Source organism: Camelus ferus, chromosome 2, assembly GCF_009834535.1.
Source record: "Camelus ferus isolate YT-003-E chromosome 2, BCGSAC_Cfer_1.0, whole genome shotgun sequence".
Classification (NCBI taxonomy): Eukaryota; Metazoa; Chordata; class Mammalia; order Artiodactyla; family Camelidae; genus Camelus; species Camelus ferus.
Genome location: NC_045697.1, coordinates 49,694,492 through 49,718,368, shown reverse-complemented (window position 1 = coordinate 49,718,368; position 23,877 = coordinate 49,694,492). Strand labels below are relative to the sequence as shown.

General features: G+C 41.7%; 1 protein-coding gene across 1 annotated transcript in view; it reads left to right on the top strand.

Annotated features, from left to right (window-relative positions):
- Positions 1 to 19,388, top strand: part of ODAPH (odontogenesis associated phosphoprotein) — a 34,203-nt gene extending 14,815 nt beyond the window's left edge. Inside the window, exons 2-4 of the mRNA XM_014552042.2 lie at positions 5,631 to 5,773; positions 11,590 to 11,775; positions 17,817 to 19,388. Coding sequence (XP_014407528.1) covers positions 11,709 to 11,775; positions 17,817 to 18,244 — 495 coding nt within the window. The 5' untranslated portion in view covers positions 5,631 to 5,773; positions 11,590 to 11,708 and the 3' untranslated portion in view covers positions 18,245 to 19,388. The remainder of the gene's footprint in view (positions 1 to 5,630; positions 5,774 to 11,589; positions 11,776 to 17,816) is intronic.
- The last annotated feature ends 4,489 nt before the right edge of the window (positions 19,389 to 23,877 follow it).

Below are 23,877 nucleotides of genomic sequence, written 5' to 3'. Positions count from 1 at the left end.
CAGCAGCTGGAGGAATAAGTCCTTGCTTTGTTCCTGAAGGGGGTTCTGGGTGTTACATCAAGAGTGTCCACTGCTTCCTTGAACTCTCTCTGGCACTCACTCTTCTTCATTTTGCTTTAACCCACAGTTATTCTAGAATGCTCTCATTAATGGTCAAATTAGTGACACATCAACCAACACCACAGTAAAACTGTTCTATCAGGTTCCTCTAGTTATGAAAATATGAATTCTTCAAAGATAGTTCTGTTGCATGTTGGGGACTTCTTATGGTTTGTAATATTTGGTACCATTTACATTAGATTCAACATAGTCTAGGTAAAGATAGGAAACTGGAGATGGGCTGATACATAAGGTAATAAATAAGTAAATAAATAAATGCTCAAGTACAACAGTACAATCAATAGAAATAGAATTTGGACAGAGATTTGTGGGTCATCAGTGTAAGTACCTAGCTGGATTCCAGTGTTTGAAAGAGATAATATATAAATTTATATTCATAAATATATATAGTTGTACATCTGAAATTAATATAATGCTGTATATCAATTATACCTCAATTAAAAATTATATAAATTTATCATGTAGTATACATATCTTCCAAACAGTGGAACCCACCCAGTACCTACACCAATGACTCACAACTCTATGCCCAAACTCCATTTCTATTGATTGTATACCCTTAACATTTCTCAGATACAGCCCCCTCCCTACTCCATCTCCAGGACCATTGCCTTGGTTTAAGCCCTTTTTCTTACCTTGATTACTGCAACAGACTCTTTGGTTTCCCTATCTCCAGTCTGCCTCCAGGAAGGTTTCTCTAAAATGCGTATGTCAATAATCACATTAAACAAAAATTACCCAAACACCCCAATTAAAAGACAGAATTATGAGACTGGTTAGGAAAGGAAGACTCAACTATAAGCCATGTTCAAGCAGTGACTTTAAATACAAAGATACAACAGGTTAAAATGAAAGGCCTTTAGAGATGTGCTCAGGAGAAACAATGGTGCCCGTGCTCCCACATCCCTCTCCTTCCTCCCAGCTCTACTTCTGATCATGGAATACTGCCTGATGCAAAGGAGGAGTCAGAAGAAGAAAATGTTAGATCAGGACCAGGAAACCCAGGAGCAGAAGACAGATACAATTTTTAATCTAAGAACCACCTGGGGGTGGAGAGTGAGCACTAGTAACAGCAGTTTAAGAGGAAATCCTGAGAATTTAGCACATCCAACCATTTCACATATATTTTTCAAGTTCCAGGAACTGTTATGCCAGGAAATGTGCTAGGCACTAGAGAACCAACAAAGAAAAGACCAGTTCCTGCCCTCAAAGAGATTAGAGACTAGCAAGAAGTTCCAAAAGCCATAATCCAGGGATACCAAGGAGTACACTTCAGGAGGATGGGCTGCCTGATGCCTTTTTCCTCACTGTGCATGGCTTTATTAGTAGACACACATGCTCAGTAGAATTCACACCACATCATCAAGTTTGTGTCTCTGTCTCATTCGTTTAATATTTATCTTAGGCAAGTGAAGTTTATAGATGAGCATATTTAATGTAATCACCCATGATGTGTGCTTTCAAAGCCTCATAAGCTATTGTGAGGGGTACAAAGATGATGAGGGCATTCACAGCCTACAGGGACACACATGTACATAACACAAACACATAGAAGTGGACAAGGTGGCAGGACTGTGGCAATTAAAGTAGGTGACTATGAAATTAATGGGGCCTCAGAGTTCCAAAATGGAACTTAAGTGTGTCAATGTGGGCACTTTTAAGGCTCTGTCCCAGGACCTGGATTCTGTCAGCACCCTCCTCAGATGTCAAAGTAGGAGACCAGACCAACCAAAGAGAACTAAACAGACCTAGGTTCAAGTCCCAAGCCTGCCAGTTTATTACATATCGGACCTGGGCCAAGTTACTGAACCTCTCTGAGTATTTACAAAGTAGACAATGATACTTTCCTCACCCTATTGTGGTAAGAATTGTATTTAATTGTGTGTAAAACATAGACCATACAATGAGCTTTCCATGTATTGTTTTTTCTCTCTAATTAGAAAAGATGCATGCACCCCAATGCTCATAGCAGCACTGTTTACAATAGCCGAGACATGAAAGCAACCTAAATGTCCACAAATGGATAAAGAAGATATGATACATACATACAATGAAATACTACTCAGCCATAAAAAACAATGAAATAATGCCGTTTGCAACAACATGGATGAACCTAGAAATTGTCATACTAAGTGAAGTCAGAAATAGAAAGACAAATATCATATGATATCACTTATATGTAGAACCTAAAAAAATATACAAGTGAACTTATTTGCAAAACAGAAGGAGACTCACAGACATAGAAAACAAACATGGTTACCAAAGGGGAAAGTGGCGAGGGATAAATTGAGAGTTTGGGATTAGCAGATACAAACTACTATATACAGAATAGATAAACAGCAAGGTCCTACTGTATAGCATGGGGAATTGCATTCAATATTCTGTTATACACCATAATGGAAAAGAATATGAAAAAGAATGTATATACAACTGAATCACTTTGCTGTACACCGGAAACTAACACAACATTGTAAATCAACTATACTTCAATTAAAACTTTTAAAAATATACACATATGGTTTTTCTTTCTTTAAATCCCTGGCAGGAGCATGAGAGAAGAAGACAAGAACAGGAAGGGCACAAGGCAAGATGGGAAAACGCACTTGATGGGCTGTGTAGCAGCACAGGCAACAGTGGCCAGGCGCGCTACTTGTGCCTTAAATAAACCTTCCCTCTCTGTGGCATCTCAAAAGCAGGCAAGGAACACTGTCCCACTGAAAGAGAGAATTTTACTTCATCACATCTTCCCATGTCAACCCTAAAAGGTCATTTAATCTATCTTAGATATGTCTCACTCACTCATTCGTTTTTTTCATTCCACTTCATCAAGCACCACGGACAGTGCTGCTCACGATGCGGTTCAGAGACCAGTGTACAAGTTAAGGAGCTTGCCCCAGGATGGAAATCAACTACAGCACCGAGCACACTATTCAATTTATTCATCATTTTTTCATAGCAAGGTTTTCTCCATGAATGAAACAATGTGTTGATTTACATTCTATAATGAGCGACTTATTCTTGACTTGCTACTTTGGGTAGCACTGTCTCAGAGTTATCAAGTCATTTACTAAACAGTCTTGGAATTAACCTTAGCTCCATGGTTTGTGGTCAGTTGACAGCAGAGGAGTCCCCGACAGATTTGTGTTAGATAATAAATTTCCCAAATCCTGGTGGTAGAGCTTGCACAGTTGAAAAATAACATCACCTCTGACTCAGCGAATGTGGGCCTCATCCTTTCTGAAAAACAGAAGGGTTTTATTAAACAAAGGTAGTGAAGCATACGGGCTGTGCAAGATGCTAACCACAAATCCTGGGATGAGCCCCTTGTGGAGACAGGCATCAGCTGCAGACTTGCCAGCCAGGTGTACTCAACATGCAATTTCACAAAAAATGAAGGGTACTGGTGCTTGTGAAAGAAGGAGACTGTAATGCTACGAAGTGTTGCCAGGCTGTACAGCTGAAGGAACTTACCTCTGAAATCCAAAGGATTTAAAAAAATATTTTGGCTGCCACTCTTATTAGGACACTTGTGGGTGGGTCTTAAGAGTAGGGAACGCCTTATTGAGATGTCCATTTCACCTTTGCTTGGCCATCCCATTTTCTGGACATATTTTGTTAAAAAGGTAAGGAATAGTTTTAGCTAGCAATGAAATGTGACTATCCAAAGGATCAAGGAGGTGGGGTACAGCTCTGTGGTAGAGCGTGAGCTTAGCATGTGTGAGGTCCTGGGTTCAACCCCCAGTACTTCCATTAAAAATAATAATAATAATAAAATTAAGGAATCAAACTCACTAAGGCCCCATAGGGAATGGAAAATTTTAGAGTGAAATGAAAATGTATTCTATAATTTAAATCTAAAACCATGTCTAGCAAGTTATTTTTACTTTTCTTTGTTTGTCTGTTTGTTTCTTTTATTGAAGTATAGTCAGTTTACAATGCTGTGTCAATTTCTGGTGTACAGCGTAATAGTTCAGTCATACATATACGTTAATTTGTTTTCATATTCTTTTTCATTATAGGTTACTACAAGATATTAAATATAGTTCCCTGTGCTATACAGTATAAACTTGTTTATCTATTTTATATATAATACTTAGTATCTGCAAATCTCGAACTCCCAATTTATCCCTTTCCATCCACTCCCACCCTGTAACCATAAGTTTGTTTCCTATGTCTGTGAGTCTGTTTCTGTTTCATAAATGAGTTCATTTGTCTTTTTTTAGATTCCACACATAAATGGTATCATATGGTATTTTTATTTCTCTTCATGGTTTACTTCACTTAGAATGACATTCTCCAGGTCCATCCATGTTGCTGCAAATGGCATTATTTTATTATTTTTTATGGCTGAGTAGTATTCCATTGTATAAATATACCACAACTTCTTTATCCAGTCATCTGACATTGGACATTTAGATTGCTTCCATGTCTTGGCTATTGTAAATAGCGCTGCTATGAACATCAGGGTGCATGTATCTTTTCTAATTAAATCCAGCAATCCCACTCCTGGATATATGCCCACTCCTGGAGTGGGATTGCTGGATCATATGCAAAGTCTATTTTCAGCCTTTCAGCAAGTTATTTTTAAATGTACCTTATGGCAGAGGCACTCTGCATGTGCCCAGAGAGAACTATAGGAGGATGGTTTGTAAGAGCAGAAAATGGAAAGCAACCCAAATTCCATCAAGTGGTGAATTGATAAAACTATGGGGCACCCATATAAGGCAGCAGTAAGCAAGAATTCAAAAAAAAAAGGAGTTGATTATATGCATTGGGACAGAAAGAAAAGACACATTTTAAGTGAAAAGAAATAATTAAGAAGGCAACTCGAAACATTATCCCTTTCATATAAAAAAAATTTAAAACTGCCTACAAAATTTCCGAATGTGTGTGTGTAAATATATGGAAAAAGGAATGGAAGGATATATGGCAAACTGTTAAAAAATGATTTGTTCTAGAGAGGGGAGCATATACTATGTGTGTGGAGCGGGGGCAGAGGGAGGGAGAGAGAAGAGGCAGGCAGGGAGGCCGGGAGAGAAAATGAAAAATTTAACAGCATTCTACACATTTAAATCAAAACCATGTCATTTCTGAAAAACTAGGAGTTGCTTGTTACTATGTCCCTCATCATCTCCTGGAGACATTGGCTAAGGGTGGATCCAAGTCTTAAATTACTACCACTTCCTGTAACTCCTACACATTTCAAAGAACTCTCTCAAACCCCTGACAGCTTAACTACTGAGATTTACAGAAACCACTGTCTGGGTAGGTACAGTTACAAGATTTTAGTTAGCTTGCCTGTGACTCTTCCCCTGGCAGAACCCTGAAGAAAACCCCCTTTATCCCCTTCTGAGAACCTTCTCATTCAGCTTTCCAACTGACTCAGTGCCTCAGAGAACTGAAAAACAGGACTTCAAAGTACTGATACCGAGAAGTATTGCATACTCTGCTGGAACTTTTCCCAATTTTCATAAATCCTCATATTCTGCCTTTTCTTTGTTTTGTTTCAGATATCCAGGTTCTAGAAGAAATGTTTGTTGGAGACAGAACGTTACCTTTTAGTAGTAACGATAGCGAACATTTACAAGGTGCCAATCTCCATTGAAAGTGCTTAGATGTTATTAACTCATTTAAACTCCCCACAAACTGTGAGGTAGGTACTATTATTATTCTTCTTTTAGAGACAAGGAAAATAAACAGAGAAAAGTTGAATAACTTGCCCATAGTCTCACAGCTCATCTAATGATATATATTCTCATCATTATGTATAATGATGTCTCTTTGAAATATCTTTTTGTAAAGAGAGGCGGTATTGTCAACTCCAATCTATAACACCAGACCTAGCACTTTCGCGTCCCTTGGTGCTGAATTGCAGTTGAACATTGACAACATCTGAAGGCCAGACTTCAATCATTCCATTCAGAGGCTCCAGCTGGGGTGGTGAAAAGCTGAAGGATAACGTGTGAACTCACCTTGTGTCTGAAGCTGGGGAAAGCCCATAGTTACTCATCACCGCAATCTGGATCTGTCTGATGCTACCGACAAGGATAAGCAAGGTGGCTGAGCACTCAGGGTGAAGTCACGTCACCGCATCCAGAGCCAAGACATTCAGGTCTCCACAGCTTCCACCTGCCCAGGAGTCTGTCTAGTCACTCAGTTTCTCTCAGCTCTCAAGAAGAATGCATGGAATGATAATAAGATGGGTCTTAATCTCTGCAAATACCTTACCCAACCACTGGAACTGAAGTAATTTTCTACTCCCTGTCTACATCTATAGTTTGTAATCAAATACAAAAATCTAAAAGTTTATAGCTCTTCCTTCTACTTAGCAAGTAACACTAGGCTTAAAATGGAATCTTCATTCTCTATGTGATTTGTTACTATAATACTGTGTTGGTTCTATTTTACAATCAGTTTAAGAAAACATGCAGTACACTGAGTGGCTTCAGGTATAGCTGGATCCAGGGGTTCAAATGATGTCATCAGAATGTGACATCTCTCCACCCCATTTTACTGAGCAAACTCTCCCTTCATATATATAGGTATGTCTCTTCCCAACTTTAAGTCCAAAGGCAAAATGTGTGCCTCTTTTCTAGTCACGTATACAAAAATCCCAGGGCTAGTTTTGACTGGGCCTGGTTGGCTTGGCTTGAGTCAAATGCCCACCCCTGAGCCAATCACTGTGCCCACAGAAATGCTATGCTATGCTATGCTATGCTATGCTATGCTATGCTATGCTATGATTGGCAGGTGTAGGTTGCAGACAATCCTGGAGCCAGGAGTGTAGGGTTGGTTCCCCCGAGGGAACTCAGAGTAAGCAGAAGAACTGAGATGGATGCAGGGTGGGGCAAGCAAAAATAATGGCAACAGAGCTCAGAGCATAGTGTGGTCTCTGAGAGGTGCAGTAGTGGGGACATAGCTTCAGAGTGAAGATTTTTGTGTCAGTAAATCTCTTTATGCACATTTGTCTGCTGGATAAGGGGGGAAGGTATGGTAGTATTTTGGTCCTTGGTATGATTGTGATAAAGATGCCTTTAAATGCACAATTTGGTTCATTAGGAAACATACAGAATCACTCTTTCATTATATTTGGCCCAGAAATTAGATTCTGTTCCTGATCTTGTGAGCTGGTTCTCTAGCTCACTGGGGACCAGATTCATTCGCAGTCATCCATCCCTATACTCATGCACTCGCACAGTCCAGAAGAATCTTCTAGGAGTCTGCCACATGGGCAGCACTGGAAGTCACCTTCAATCAGTGAAACCCTGGAAGGTGAATCTCCTAAGCAGGGTCCCACCCTCCCTCTCCCTGTGGGCAGTCACTGTTCCCACCAGTTTGTGAAGTAGGTCGGTGGGACTCTGACATTTCTGAGAGAATAAAACACAAATTTATACAGTGTGATCTTCTTAAAAAAACTTTTTATAAGATTTCAAACAAAAGTGGATAGTATAATAAACTTGAGTGTACCCATTACCCAGCTTAAACAATTATTAAACATGGACAATCTTGTTGCATCAATACCCCCACTCACTCCCCATCCTCTGAATATTTTGAAGTAAATCCAGGACAAAATATAATCTGTAAATAGTTCAGCATCTGTCTCTGAAAAGTAAAGACTCTATTTTGGGTTTTTTTTTTTTTTTTTTTTGACAAAGCCATTTATTATTATCACACCTACAATAATCACTTAATATCATCAAATGCCTAGTCAGTGTTTACATTTCTCCAACTGTTTTTTTTTAATGATTTGTTTGTTTAAAACAGGACCCAAGTAAAGTCCAAATATTGTAATTATTTTATATGTCTCTTTAATCTCTTTTAATCTTTAATTTTCCCCAAAACTCTTTTATTTATTTTGCCTTGAAAAAAAAAAATTTTAACAAACCAAGTCTCTTGTCCTACAGTACATGGGTGAGTTTTAAGGATACTTTTACAGACATAAGTTGACAGAGTGTCAGAGCCCACCTAGCACAGTGATTAGACCAAGAATTCTACAGCCGAACTGTCTCTGTTCGTATCATGACTCTACCACTTATTTGCCACATGACTTAACCTCTCTGTGCCTCAGTTTTCTCATCTTTAAATGGGGATGACAGTAGTACCTACCTCATTGGGTTGATAATTAAATGGCTTAATGTAGGTGCAATAATTTTAACAGTGATGCTTAGAATACAGCAAATGTTATATGATATAGATGAGGAAATTGAGGGTCAGTGAAGCTGACTGGTCCAAGGTCTCACCGCTAATGGGGCAAAGGAGAACACTGATTTATCCCACCAGTTTCATGCTGTTTAAAACCACTGATAAATAAGGGCTGTCACGTAGTGGGCATCCCTCTGCCCCTGACCAAGATGTTATTGCCATTCTCTTGTTAAATCACTGGGATGGCTAGGTACCGTCTCTAGGCCTGTCTCCTGATCTGCAAAATGGTGGAGTTGGAGATATGTCTAAATCGCCTGAAATCCCTTTTAGGAGAAATCCCAGCAGAAGATGCCCTAGCAAGCCCAGCAGGAGAGTCATGCAGGCCATCCCAGAAGCAGCACCATCAGATGGGCGCCAGCCACAGAACCTTTAGATTCCCTGAGGGAGCATCAGCCCTGGTACTTCCTACAGAGAACGCCAATCCACCCCCAGGCCTCTGGGAAGTCAGCCTCGCAGCGCTAGCTACTCCCTTAGCCTGACTCAGGGTGCAGGCCCGGTACCCACCGTTCCCCACGTTACCTGTCATCCTGACTCACAGCGGCCCTAACGACAGCTTCCCGGGTTACTCACCGCGGCCTGAGAAGGGGAACACCTCCCCCAGACAGCTTTAGCGGTTTCTGCAGCAGGTGACTAGCCACACTGGACATGACTGTAGCTCGCCTTTGCTGCTCCAAGCTCTGGAGGCAAAACAGGGACTTCACCCCCACAGGACTGCAGAGATAAGCAAGGCAGGGTGCAGGTGACCATCCCATGGGCAGACATCCCCAGATCCTTGAGCATGTGAAAGGCAGAGCGGCACAGGAAGCCACAGCTAGAGCAGTCCGGTCTTTCTGAGCATCGCTGGTTTAAACCACCGATGGTTGGTCCCATTCCACCACCATTACCCACCCCACACCGGCCCCCCCATCTCAGGCTGCTTGTTTCCATTTCAATGAATACGGAAATATGGTTTATATTGTCTCAATTTGAGCACCTAACATAAATTATTTACCAAAAACCGTTTTCATTGTATCCAACCCAGTATCTTCAGAGTTTGAGCTCCCTGAAATTCTAAACAGATTTTTAAACCACTAGGAAGGAGGGGGAGGGAGACTGGGATGAGGAGCAAAGTAGGGAGTTGGCTGTGAGATTCTCCCTGAAGCACAGATGTTTGGCTCCAGTTGAAAGACAAGCCGTCCTGAGACAGGGAGGGGCTGCTCTCCTTGCTGACATATTTCAGAAGCATATTTATTAGAGGCAGCTCAGTGCTCACAAATCTGCTTGAAATTCCTAAAGTCACCCTACACATTTCTGGTCAAGGAGCACATGGTTGTGCCTTCATTAACCATAAACTCCCAGGTTCTTATTTAGAAGAACTGGACTTATTAAGTGTCTTCATGCTAGTCCCCTAAATCTGCAGAGCAGCATATATATACATGAAAGTGAGAGAGAATATAGGTGTGTATTCATGAGTGTTTTCCAGAGAAACAGAACCAGTAGGATGTGTATAGAGAGAGAGAGGAGAGATTTGTTTGAAGGAACTGGTTCCCATGTTTAGGGATGCTGGCAAGTCCACAATCTGCAGGGTCAATCATCAGGCTGGAGACCTAGGGAAGAGCTGATGTTGCAGTTCAAGTCCAAAGGAATGTCCTCTTGCTCAAGGGAAGTCAATCTTTTGTTCTCTTCAGGCCTTCAACTGATTGTGTGAGGCCCACCCACACTATGTGGGGCATTCTGCTTCACTGAAAATCCACCCATTTGTGAATCTCATCCCAAAACATCCTCACAGAAACATCCAGAGTAGTATTCAATCAAGTATCTGGGCACCACGTCCCAGCCAAGTTGACACATAAAGTTACCCAGCTCAGGGGGACAGTGGAGGGGAGAAAGAAAGGAGGTGACATTGTCCTGAGCTCAGATCCAAAAAGCAGGGTGTGGCAGAAAGCTAGAGACCCAGGGAAAAGCCACCTTCCTGACCACAGGTCCTTCGCTGATAGGGACCAGCTGGACACTGAGGGGCATGAACTTGCGTGCATAGGCTGAGACCCTTCCCCACTCCCTCCCCAGACACCCTCACCAGACCTAGACGTGGCACAGGACACGTGGTCCACAAAGCCACTGAATCTGGAGGACTGAGCTTGTTCCAGATGTTCCCTACTTTCTTTCCATACTGCTGGCAAATCATCCATTGAATCCTCTGTTCTAAAATTTTGCCTCAGATTATCATCAAGCCTATGGAATGTACCATTTTCTAGCTAGTGAGTGTTTGCATTCTTCTTCATTTCCATTCTCAGTTTGCACAGAATCCCTCATTAGATTGTCAGCCCTTCAAAGCCAGGGACTGCGATCTGTTTTGTTCTTTCTGCAATGGTCAAGAAAACGTTCTGCCCAATGTGGACGCTTTTGATTGCATGATTTAGCAAGTAGAGCCTCCTAAGAGAACAAAGAATTAGAGTCACTGTAATTTAATTGCAGCCACAACCCCCTTTCACTCACCAGGCACTGTGGTTGCAGCTTTCTGTCAATTACCTCTTTTATCCATCACAGTAATCTCTGAGGGAGATATTACCAGCCCCATTTTACAGATGAGGCACCTGAGGCTTCAAGTCTCAGGGGCTCACTCACGGTCACCCAGTAGTTAGAAAAGGAGCCAAAGTGGGAGCTAGTTTTTTCTAACTCCAAGGTCCGTGCTCTTAATCACTTGTGACCATCCCCTCCCACTCCTCCAGCAGCTGACAGCAAACAAACCAGGCATCTTAGTGACAATCTGATGAATCAAAAGGAGCCGTGGCAGGACAACTCACTAAGTTAATACCCACAGACTTTCATGTCGTTTAGACAGGGACCACGATGGTTGCTAGGGAAGGTAGTTCTCTGCCCCTGAGGCTCTTGGCTCCTGGACAAAAGCAGAGAAGCCATAATCCCTAATCTGAGGTCTGTGAACAAACAGCCTCTTCAAACCACATGGGTCACGAAGCACCTGGATAACGCCCTCCCCGTCCTGTCTGGCTTTGGTAAGTAAGTAAGCAAGTTACAAAGAGGGACGCGCTGCTGAGCATTTCCTGCGCAGATTCTTTCCCTTGCCGAGGTAGATCTATATACACACAAGTAAAGAGCAGGCACTAACAGGGGCGAAGATTTGAAGGAATTAAAAGGATAGCGGGGGTGTGGTCACCCACAATCCACCTCCAAGGATGGATGAATGATGTTTGGCTGTTATTACGAGAAGTTCTGGTTGCTAAATACTGTCTGGTATCTCCTTTCTGATTTCTTACCCTCACACCGCAGGCTCTGATCACTGCGGTCCACTATGCAAATGCAGGCTCCCGGAATCAGGCTGCGGGTGACTCACCGACCCCTTTAAAGCCACGTTGGGTTCAAGGCAGTGACTGCTCAGGGCAGAAGCCATGGCTCACAGACTCAGCTACTCCTACTGCCTGTTGGTCTGCTGGTTGGTGGTAACTGTGGCAGAAGGTAAGGGTTTTGTTTTTATTTGACTGTGGATCCACTAATTAATAAGTTGTGTGTAAAGACAAAATTTGGTTCCGTGATTACACATATCCATGAATTGGAAATATTTACGTCAGCTTCCATCAGACTGTGTGGTCAGAGAGAAAGAGGTTGAATTTTATCATCTGAAGACCTTGGTCCTAGTCTCAGCCCTAGCTATGTGACCCTAGATTCACTTAACCTCTTTGGCATCTGCCTCCTCAAATGTGATGTGACAGCAGTAATGATATTCATTCTTATGGGGGTTGTGAGGACCAAAAGAGCTGTCATGCAAGAAAAGCTCTTCAAGCTTCAAGCACTGTATGAATACTAGTAATGACCATTATAGAGCTAACAATTTCCTCCCTGAATTACAACAACGGCCCCCTCTGTATATCCCCAACAGCATAGTAATTTGCCCATGGTGGGTGTTTAGTCTGTTTATTAATTGCTTTAGTCAGTTGTGTCTTGGTGCTACAGCGGTGAGCATAGACTTCTTTCTTTAGGCTTATATTAGATTCAATTTTTCCACTGCCCCTTTTTCTTTCCTTTCCCCCACTACAAAATGTCCAGGTGGCCTGAGCTGGAGAATTGGTTTGCAAACCCTGGGGAAAAGGAAAGAAAAAGATAGAGAAGGAAGAGGGCAGAGAACAAGGGAACCTGGGGGACTGGGGTCTGATGTTTATTTCACAGTTCACCGTAGTTTAGAACTAGATACTGTCAGGCAGGAGAGCCCCAGGAGTCAGACTGCAGTCTTCTGCCCTTTCCTTATGGCCCTGGGGCTTTGCAGGGTTTCAGCCAGACCCTTGTCATCCTCCAGAAGTTCCCTGTGCCCATCCCCCAATGCTCACAATGAGCGGAGAGGGGCAGGGACATCAGAGCTGGTGGTGAGACCACCAGAGAGCACCTTGCCCAGTCTCTGCATGAATTCTGGCAATCAGAGGGTGAGGAGACATGGATAACCAAGAATACCTGCCCGATTCCCAAGACGAGGCGCATAAGCATCACCTGCTAAAAGTGACATCTGAGAGATGCATCATAAAACAGATCTTGTCACCAAACACCTTTCCAGAAAATGAACTACTCTTCAGGAAACTTTGTAAATATGTGGCTACATAAGTTATAATGAGATTAGAGATTCATTCACATTTAAAAAAAAAAATCTTTAAAATGTGAGAATTGATTTCTGATTTTGGCTCACTCTTCCCCACTGTCCCTCAGACTGGCATCAAAGTCCTTCAAACGCAGCTTGCAGCTTCACTCTCTCCAGACAGCCCTGGTCCCAGGTCATTGCCCACTTATACCTGCCCTGGCTTGGCCAGACGGGGTCACTTGGGGCTGTCCAAACTCACCCCGTTCTCTCTCTCCTCCAGGGCAGCAGCTGTGGTTGCCGCCTTGTCCTGCTTTCACCTCTGTTGATTGTAATTCCGCTTCCCTGATGGCGTGTAAATGTCACTATGACATGACCTTCACAAAGGCTTTCTTAAGACACAATTTTAAAACTTCAGTCTCTCTTTCTCAGAGGGATTTGAATTCCCATAGCCATGTGTACATCACCAATGACATGCACTGCATTCTGCCCTGTATTTACAGATCCATGTGTTTGTAGCATCTCCCCACTTCTCTGTATCTTTATCATCTCTGCACCTGCCACAGCACCTAACATAGGAATCTGCAAACTGTTGAAATGACTAGGCTTATAGCATAGGGTTGAAGGAGGCATGTGTGAACTTGTGTGAACTGGGCTCAAAAGTCTTTATCTGTAAAACCAGAGGTTTGACGAAAGTAGCCAGTCACCCTGTAAGTCTACAAAAGGAATAAAGTTGCAGTTATTGTAAGCAAATTGTATCACAGGACTTATATTTCTCTCTGCTTCGACTCTGAAAGCACTTGAGAATTTTTCTAATACTCCACATCAAGTATAAAGCTTACTTCTCTTAAAAATCAGGATGGTTCACTACAGACCAGCTATTGTCTGCCCAAATAACCACAGACTACAGGTAATTATATTTTTTTAAAAAGGTCATCCCATCCTTACATTCTTTTTCTAAAGTACTGGTTGTTGGTATACTATGAATTTCATGTCTAGACTATAATAAACCCACTTAAAATTGATGTCCAAACTCAAAGCAATATTTTGGCTTGATTTTTTATTCTACTCTAATTTTAAATGTAAGTTATGGTTGCAAATTTCCTGGGACTACAATTAAATCCTCAGTGAGCTTCACAAAAATCTACAGAGAGGAACTCATTCAGCATCTGCCTGGCCATTCATTTAGTTTATCAGCTCTGTACTGGGCACCACTCTAAGCCAGAGACTGTTCTAGGTACAAAGGACATAGCAGTGACCAACAGTGTCCACAGTCCTTATATTCAAGCAGGCTGGTTCTAATAACGTCTGTACACTTTAGTCCTATCAACAGTGCACAAATCATATGTATATCATATAACCATATGGGTCCAAGAAAATGAGGCTCATGCTAACAATATTTCTCTGTAACATTCAAGGTTAGTAATAACAGCTAACAACTACTAAACGCGTGCTGTGTGTCAGGCATGTTCTGAGCACTTTACGTGTGTCATTTCAGACACTACAACAAGCCAATGACATAGGGAGTAGTATTTTCTCCATTTTACAAACAAGGAAATGAAGACCCGGAGAAGTTAAGGAAGCTGTCCATGGTCACACAGTTATAAAATGGGATCCTATACTTTTCGACACTATGCTATTCTGCCTCTAAGAATGTTTTCAATTTGCATTTAAACATTTGACCTACTTTGGTTTAATTAAGGTTGCAAAAGTGTTCTCGTCTTTGATGTTCAGTGCCTTTGGTGTCATGTCAGTATGTTACATAACAAGAAACTTTTGCTTATTAATGATTGCATCATCTCTGAGAGGTAGGAACGTGGTAACTTTTGCAACTATAGAGACTGAGATTTCTCTCAGTCGAGTCCCCCGCAGGCACTGTGCTAGGGACAAGGGGCACAGTCTATGGGATGGTCTCACAGCTACTTCAGTGCAGGAGGAATGTAGTCACATGACTGATGGTCAGTATCTGCTGGACAGTAATCACATGACCGATGAGTATGATGAAAGCGGGCTCACAGGGCACTATGGCAGCGTGCTGCCGGGGGCCTTGAGCCAGCCTCTGGGGAGAGGAGACCTCCCTGAGGAGATGAGACGTGAAATCTGCAACAGAGCAAAGAAGGCAGGAAACGGTGCTCCAGGCACCTGGAACCAGCTTCTTAAAAGCCCAGGACCATTGATGATTTTTGTCAAAGTGTTTTTGTAGCATGGAGGAAACAGAGTCAGATTCCAATGGATTAAATAGGTGGGGAAAAAAATGGGGTCAGACGTGTGTAGACGTCTCTTTGAAGTGAGAGAAGCAGGAGCCAAAGAATTTCAGGCCGATCATTGATATTTTTCTCTCTGAAATATGAAGCTGAGTAATCTACTTAGGTAGAATTTTGAAGAGAATTCTTCAAATGAATAAAGAAGAGTGAGAATTTTGAAGGGGCTTTGAAGAGACTGTCAAAGATTTAGGAGACAGGGGGAATGGAGCCGAGCAAGGATAAACAACAGAAGTGATGAGCAGTGTTAACTGGGGGGAGACCATGAATAGCATCAACCCACTCACTCAGAGGTGTGGCCTTAACCTTGTAAAGAACCAGTGAGTTTCCCAAATCAACCCCTAAGGCTCCCCCATTTTAGAACACTGGAGCGAGCCAACCAGTGACCTGAAATAGTCACCATGTATCTACTCTGCTGGGATAAGGTGGATTTATGTGGGTTGGTTAGTAGGACAAGCTTGTATCTTAATCTTGAGCCCTTAGAAATTCCCAGGAGAAATTCTCAAGAGAGCATTGATTAATACTGGATATCCCCCCGGAGTCAGAGAAACACTGTCTAGCGGCTCTAACACCCCATTGTCACAAGGAAGATTTGGTGAGTAGCGTCAGGTTTTAAGAAATGAAATGAGCACAAGAGGTGGGTGTTTTTAAAAGCTGGAGTCCAGCTAATTGAGAGGCAGAGCCCAAGGCCAAGCCTGATCTGACAGCAAAGTGTCAAAATGGGGCTTAAGTATAAGACTAACTTCTCCCATAGCGACTGGATTCTCAACAGAAAATTTTCATGTTACAAAGGTTTAGAATCGATCTGATTGTGGAGGGGGAAAGAATGAGTAATGTGAGATTTAATCAATCATCTTCTGTAGTTGGAAATGTCTTAATGTGATTTCAACTATAAGATCTTAATACTTAGGAGCCTGGGTGGGTATGGGAGAAAAGGGTCAGTATTTCATTCAAGAAACAGACACCCATTTAAGCTGGCTTAAAGGAAAAAAGAAACTAGAACTGGAGCTGGAATGACTATTATAGAGAGTCCCAAGAACCTTAAGTATAGCCAGCCCTCAAAAAAACCAGCCCTCAGAAAGTCGAGAGCCAAGATCACTCTCACCATCGCTCTGTTACCACATGGTCTCTTGTCTCTTTTTCTCTTTGAGAGGCCTTTCCCATTTTACAGCTTCTATAGAAAGAGCGGCTTCTCTGTTTATTCAGCATTCAATGGGTCAACACCTGACACTCCAGCCCCTGCCCTCCACCTTCCACTTACATCTTCCACTATCTGTGTCTCTTTGTTGAAATTCTCAAGTGAGAATCTGGTCACGGGCCAGCCAACGAGTGAGTCGAGTGTCTGACAGCAGTCCAGCCAGCCATAGCCAAAGGTGCGTGGGACTGACCCTTCCAGGGGCTGCGGGTGAAGCAGAATCTCTAGAAGGGACTATGAACATAGGCAGGCAGTAAGCATATCCAATACAACCAAGAAACCTGAATTCAGCTGTTCCAAAGGTGAGGGGAATCTAGCTCTTTTTAAGTGCCTCAGAAATCTCAACTTCCTGTGAGGAATTCATTTTTCCGTCGTTCACACTTAGCAGGCCTTCCAAGGCCTGTATTGGTAAGTCTCTAAGGAAGTGACGAATAGTTTTCTAAAGGAAAGCTTGCTTTTTCATAGGCAATTTAATTATATGACACCACTATAGGGAAGATCCTGACACTGGAGATTGATCCAAATTTCTTCTCAGAGACTAATTTCATCCTTGTCCTCAGAGCTCATTCCCCTGCTGCATGTGGACGCCCCCTTCCCTTCTCTTCAGGGAGTGAGCTCACTGCTCAGGAAGTGAAGCAGGTCTTCTGAAGTAATGGCCTTCAGGTCGGGGCCTGGGTGGCGGTTATTTTTAATTTTCTCAACATTATATTATTATATTTTTTCCACTGAATTTTCTTTATTTATTTATAACTTATGCACAATAAAATGCACAAATCTTAAAAATACAGATTGCTCACATTTCACATATATGCGTGTGTGCATATAAATGTGTGTGTATATGTATTTTTGTGTACGTGTGTGTAAATATAAATGTGTGTGTATCTCCATATCATGTAACAACCACTCAGCTCAAGATCTAAAGAACTTACTGGTTACTTTTCTACTAAATAACACTGACCCTAACCCTAAGCTAACTATTTTTTACTTTCTTTTTTTTTTCACTGTAGATTCGTTTTGCTTGGTCTTGAACATCATATAAATGGAATCTTACAGTATGCAGTCTTTCATGTCTTCTTTTGCTCAACGTAACATCATGGGATGCATCCATGTTGTCATTTTAGTAATTCCTTCCTTTTCATGGCTGAGTAGTCTTTCATTGTATAAACACGCACAGTTTATCCATCTTCCTGGTGATGGACACTTGCATTGTTTCTAAGTTTGGGCAAATAGGAATCAGACTGCTGTGAACTCTCCTGACCTAGTCTTTTGTAGACATAAGCACTCATTTCTTTGGGTAAATTCCTCAGAGTGGGACCACTGGGTCATAGGGGTGTCCATGTCTCATGTTGCTGGCCTGGGCAGTTCTTTGAAACATGACTCTAGAGTTCTCTCTTCCACTCACTCCCCCACTACCACCTGAAGACTGCCCCCTGCTTCTGCCATCAGGCCTGTTTCCTGACTTTCACTTTTCCCCCCACAGGACAAGAAGGGGTGGTCACCCCTCCTGGAGACTCACAACATAATGCAGACCCTACAGACTGCCAGATCTTTACACTCACCCCTCCCCCCACCACAAGGAAGCCAGTGACGAGGATCCAGCCCATCACAAGGACACCCAGGTGTCCCTTGCATTTTTTTCCGCCACGATGCCCCAGAGTCCACCTTAGGTTTCCATACAGACCTTTCCACCCTCCGACGTGCAACCACCGTTTTCAGATCCACCCATTTTTTTGGCCACACAGGCGCCTTCCTCCTCATTATCGTTATTTCCCCAGGAGACCACTCTGGAGAGGAAGTTCCTCTGAGGAAAGCCGGGCGAAGAGAGAGGCCCCAAACATACTGAAGGAAAAGAAGCCCATGATGCGGAGGGTAAAGCTGAGTGGTAGAGCACATGCACAGCATGCCTGAGTCCTGGCTTCAATCCCCAGTGCCTCCACTGAAAAAAAAAGAAGCCAGTGCCTCAGGAAGGATGAAGAAAGGATTTCTCTTTTCTTTTTCAAAACTAAAGCTGTTGGATTGGAAGATTAAGCACCTTAAACACCAGTGACTGGAAACTATTCTCCTTGTCAGCAGTGAAGATCCTGGTTTATAGGTTATTCATCTTTGCAAAATAGGAGCAGTAACTATGTTAGTCTTATCCCCAACTTCTCATGATCACGGGATTTTATGTAAGGAATGTTCTAAAGTGAGTGGTTCCAGTCATTTCTATCATCCTGAGATGCCAGAAGAATCAGCTCCATCTTCTAAAATAGAGTGAAGAGCATTTAAAAAGAGATTGTCATCAACCAAATGGAGATGTTAATGACACTTTTTCATAGTCACTGGAAAACTTACAGGACAAAGTGAACTTTAAAAGAAATTTTTTTAAAAACTGAAAGCTTTACTTTATTCTCTGCTTGACAGTGGTTATTTATTCGTTTTTAATTGAGGTATAATTAGCATAACATTATGTTAGATTCAGGTGTACAATGTAATGATTCAATATTTGTATATGTTGCAAAATGATCGCCACAGTAAGTCCAGTTAACATCTCTCACCTTACACAGTTACAAAAAAGCTTTTTCTTGTAATGAGAACTTTCACAATCCACTCAGTTTTCTGACAACAACAACAACAAAGAAATTACAAAGATTAAAACAAAACAAAGTAATGGGGAGTCTGACTATAGATAATACTTTAAAGATTTTATAAACTAAATTACCTAATCAAAAAACTCTTTTTTTAATCTGTAATATCTAAATCCATTTTTTAAGCAACCTGTGCAAATTAGTTTGATGAATGTCTCACTGTTTCTTCTGTTATCATCATTTGGATACCAGCTTAAATGATATACCTCCCCTAAAACTTTTAACATCATTCCAGGTTCAAAATTCCAAGTAAAAGTTTACCAGGGTGTTCTAGTAACTCTAGAAATCCACAGGCACAAATTCACCCAACTGGAGGAACCCAGTGTTCTGAGGATGCAGTGTAAGTAACAAGTCCCACAGACTGCACTCTGGTTGTTCCTTCAGCCATTCCGCAAAATACTGCCTCCTGTTTGCGCTACTCACCTTGCCTGTAAGGTTGGAACTTTGGTTTCTCATATGAGGTCAGTGTTTACACCTGTTCCTCCCAAGAACTACATGCAAAGATGCTGCTGCTGCTTCTACAAAGGAAAAGAAAAAAGAAAAGAAAAGGAACATAAAGACCTGAGGACACTGGGAATGCCTGGGAAATGAAAAGAGATATGAAATCATCATGTTCTCTTTTCTTGCTATATTGAAAGATAAAGAGAAAAAAGACACTTTCCCTCACTCACTTTATAGCAAATTTTCATTCTACGAACAGATGTTTGTTTTAAAATTATGATTAAATAAAACTTGTATCTTCTTTGAAGTCTTCATTAAGTAAAAAATTCTATATTTTGGAATAAACTTGCTCTCCCCTTCTTTTTGGTTAGTGGGGCATAATCAGAAAAGGGCCAACCTTGGGCAAACTTGAAGATGGATCAGTGCTGTATTTGAATCTCCCCCCATCCCTGGATCCCTCTTCACGACGGCTCACTCACCTCCCTCTGTTCACCAGCTGTTCAGCGCTCTGATTGCCCAAAACCAACCTGGCTCTGGCAGGGCTTTCTCTTCCCAAATGTTCAAACTTTTGTCATTCAAAACGGAACTGCTCTGGAATCCAGTCCCTGAAGGCCTTGCTAGGTGGTATATAAACCTCAGAAAAACTAAGACAAACGAAAGATGGAGTAATAGCTTCAGTGCATCTGTTACAGAAAGTGGACTATTCCTGGAGTGTTTCACAATGAGGGCCTTTTTAAAAATAACTCCAGGTAAAATTGCATCATTCCTCACCCTGGAACATGCATGGAGTTGCCTACGTGGGAAGCAGCCCTAAAAGCATATGCCTTTGTGACTTCGGGTTAATAAATTTTTCTTTTAAAATACATTGATACCCAGCAAGCTTTTTGCCTCAGAGGGATAGTTTTCAGGCATTAATATCTCAAAGGGAATTCGTTTATCACGTGTGTTCCTCTTAGCACACAGGTGGGACTGTCTGCTTTGGAAGCAATGGCAGTGTCTTGGGAGCACATGATCTTTTATGTATCTACTACAAACTTTTATTCACGCTTAAATGCATCTTTTGCCTGTGGCAGAAATAGCCTAGGCAAGCCTAAAGTTCTAATTATGCTAAAAAGGCAGAACCTGAATCAAACCCAAATTGAAAGACAGTTACAAAACAACTGCTCTGTAATCTTCAAAAAATGTAGCTATGGTAGACAAAGTTTGAAGGACATTAAAAAGACGTGGTAAATAAATGTCACATGATCCTGGAAGTGGGAAGGTAAGGGAGAAATGGCCAGAAAGGGTATTATTGGGACAACTGGCAGATTTTTATGTGAGCCATGTTTTAAGTAATCATTTTATATCCATGTTAAATTTTCTGAATTTGATGATTATGTAAAAGAACATCCTTATATAAAGATCTGAAGTATTTGAGGGTAATGAGTATGATTTCTGCAGCTAAGTCTTGAATAATTCAGGGACAAAAGGGGTGTGTGTGTGTGTATGTGTGTGTATGTGTGTGTTTGTGTGTGTGTGTGAGAGAGAGAGAGAGAAGGAGGGTGAGAGAGTAATAAAATGTGGCAAAATGTTTTTACAGTTGATGTATTTGGGTGAAAGGCATATAGGAGTTCTTTGTACCATTCCTGCAACTCTTTTTAGTTTGAAATTATTTCAAAATGAAAGTAAAAAGGCATTAGTGGAAACAACACAGGATTTAGTGACAGGGGTTTAGTTGTGAGGGAGGAAGTGGCAGTCTGGGGCCTCCGGGGACAGATGAGGGAGGTGACAGAGTTAGATGAGACTGGAGGGTAGGGGTATAAAAAGAAGGAATGTTAAAAAGAAGACTAGATCTTGGGGGAAATATCCTGGGAAAAGCTGCATTGAAAGTGCCCGCAGGCAGTCAGCGGGGAGGACAGCGCACAGCAGACCAGCTGTCCCCACTGCCTGCTGAGAAGGGACGCTGGACCTTGGAGGACACCGTGTCTATGTGGCCTTTAAAAGTATCTAAGTTTGAGACTGCACTGATTTGATGTGCACTGAAGATGAGATTAGATGTACTCTCTTTTCTTCTTCTTATTTTCCTTTCTCATTCTTATCTACAAAACAGAGACAGACTCACAGACACAGAAAACAAACTTATGGTTATGGGTGGGGAGGAAGGATACATTGGGAGTCCGAGATTTGCAGATACTAACTACTATATATAAAATAGATAAACAACAAGTTCACACTGTATAACATAGGGAACTACATTCAATATCTTGTGGTAACCTATAATGAAAAAGAATATGAAAAGGAATATATGTATGTATGTGTATGACTGAATGCACCAGAAATTGACACAACACTGTAAACTGACTATACTTCAATTTTTTAAAAAATCTCTTTTCAGTTTGTAACTCATATTTTTTCTTCACTGAGATAGTATGTGATTGAAAATTCTGAGCAAGGTGAAAATGCAATGATTTCTAAAGGAATTTTGTATGGTTTAAGTCATGCCGTATAAACATATCTTTTGGCTTTACTGTGTTTGTGGTCAATATTAATAAAGCAAAATTTGTGCTTACTATTATCTTTCCATAGTCACTGTAACAAGGAGAAGCAAATCATCTCTTATGATCACAGTAAAATGACTACAATATTTGGTAGCAAAGAGAATCCACATACACTTGCTAAGGTTAGATAATCTGTTGTAGCCTCAGTTTGAATGTGTCTTCATGCTTTTTAAATGATTCAGGTCTAGAGCCAATCTGTCAGCCAAAATCAGTTTGGGGATTAAAAGCGAAATCGTGGCGGGGCTGGGGGATGGGGAGGCTAGACCTTTACAAGATGTGGACTGTGAAAATTCAGGGAAGGATCTGAAAACCTTTATGATCATTAATAGTTGTTCCTGAGCTGCATCTTGAATGCGTAAAGTAATACCAGTGGCATTTTAGCATGTCCCTCTTCCTCTTAAATTTGACTTAAAAATATTTAAATCCCCAATACTTTTTGTCCTTGAGATTTTTCTGTCTTCTGGCTTCTTTTTTTTTTTTTTTTTAATGTTTAAAAATATGTTGGCATGATAGGCCAATTTTTAACTAGTGACTTGGACATGATACAATTGGAACTTAGAGTGTTAGTCATGCATGTACGGGGAAGTTCAAGTATGTTCTTGTGAAGTTGAAACTGTAGAAGTAGGTGCTTAAAAGTCCTTGTATGTTGCTCTGTATAGTAAGAACTACTCCTGTTACATCATGTACATAATAACTAATCATTTTCTTCCCCTTTACAGCATAAATCAAGGTTTGAGTTCTAGCCCCCCTGCCAAAAAAAAAAAGCCCACAAAAATTAATCTTGAATTTATCCGTGCCTTGAAAATAAGTTAAAAATAAAATCCTATTCCTACATCCCACACTACCACGAACCTTGTAATGATTCACACGTTGGTTACCCAGACTGGTTGAGCTGAGACTCAGACGTTCACTGATATTTGGGGAGGGTAATTTTTAACTGGGGGAGAAGGGGGAGTTTGGTTGGAAGTTTGGGTCTCAAGAGGAGAAACAGAAGGTGTAAGACGGCATGTACTTCCACAGCCACCACTTGGATTGAATTTGAGCCGAGTAGTCAGTGATGAGCATCAGAAGCTGATAAAGATGTTTTAAAAGAAACTTTAGGAGCTTCTGAACACAGCAGAGCTGCTTTGGGGCTGACGTGATAAAGTGTCACAAAACTTGAGAAGGGGGCGCTTCTCCCCACCTCTGCATGGAACTCACTCCTTCTCTGGAAAACAGCAGCTACTTGCGGAAGGTCAGGAGACATCAGTGTTCTCACATTAGGTGCTGTTTCGTCAGGGCTGCGGGGTTGGATGGAGCGCCTTCCAGGGCTTCGTGGGCAGCAGGTGTCAACAAGGGGCAGCCAAACCAGGAAGGAAGGCGCTGCAGGCTGTGTGGAGTCTGCTGCTGAATGATGGGTTTGTGGCCCATTCAGACACTGGGGTTTGCTAAGTTCCTGGTCAAATATGAAAAATTAAGAAATAGCCAACTTTCTCTGTAAATGTTACCCCATGGCATTTAGAAAAATCTTTTGAGGAGGTGTGTTAGTTTGCTTGGACTGCTTTCACAAAATACCACAGAGTGGGTGGCTTACACAATAGAAATTTATTTTCTCACAGTTCTGGAAGCTGAAAGTCCAAGATCAAGGCGTCGATATGATGGGTTTCCTCTGAGGCCTCTCTCCTGGGTTTGCAGACTGCTGCCCTCTTGCTGCCTCTTGGCGCAGTCTCCTCTCCATGCACGTGTTGCCCATGGTGTCTCTCCTGTGCATCCAGATTTTCTCTTCTTAATAAGGACACCAGCCAGATTGGATTAGGGCCCCCCACAATGGCCTCATTTTAACTTGAATCACTTCTTTAAAGGCCCTGTCTCCAATATATATCACATTCTGAGGTACTGGTGGTTAGGGCTTCAACATATGTATCTGAAGGGAATAAATTCAGCCCATAACAGGAAG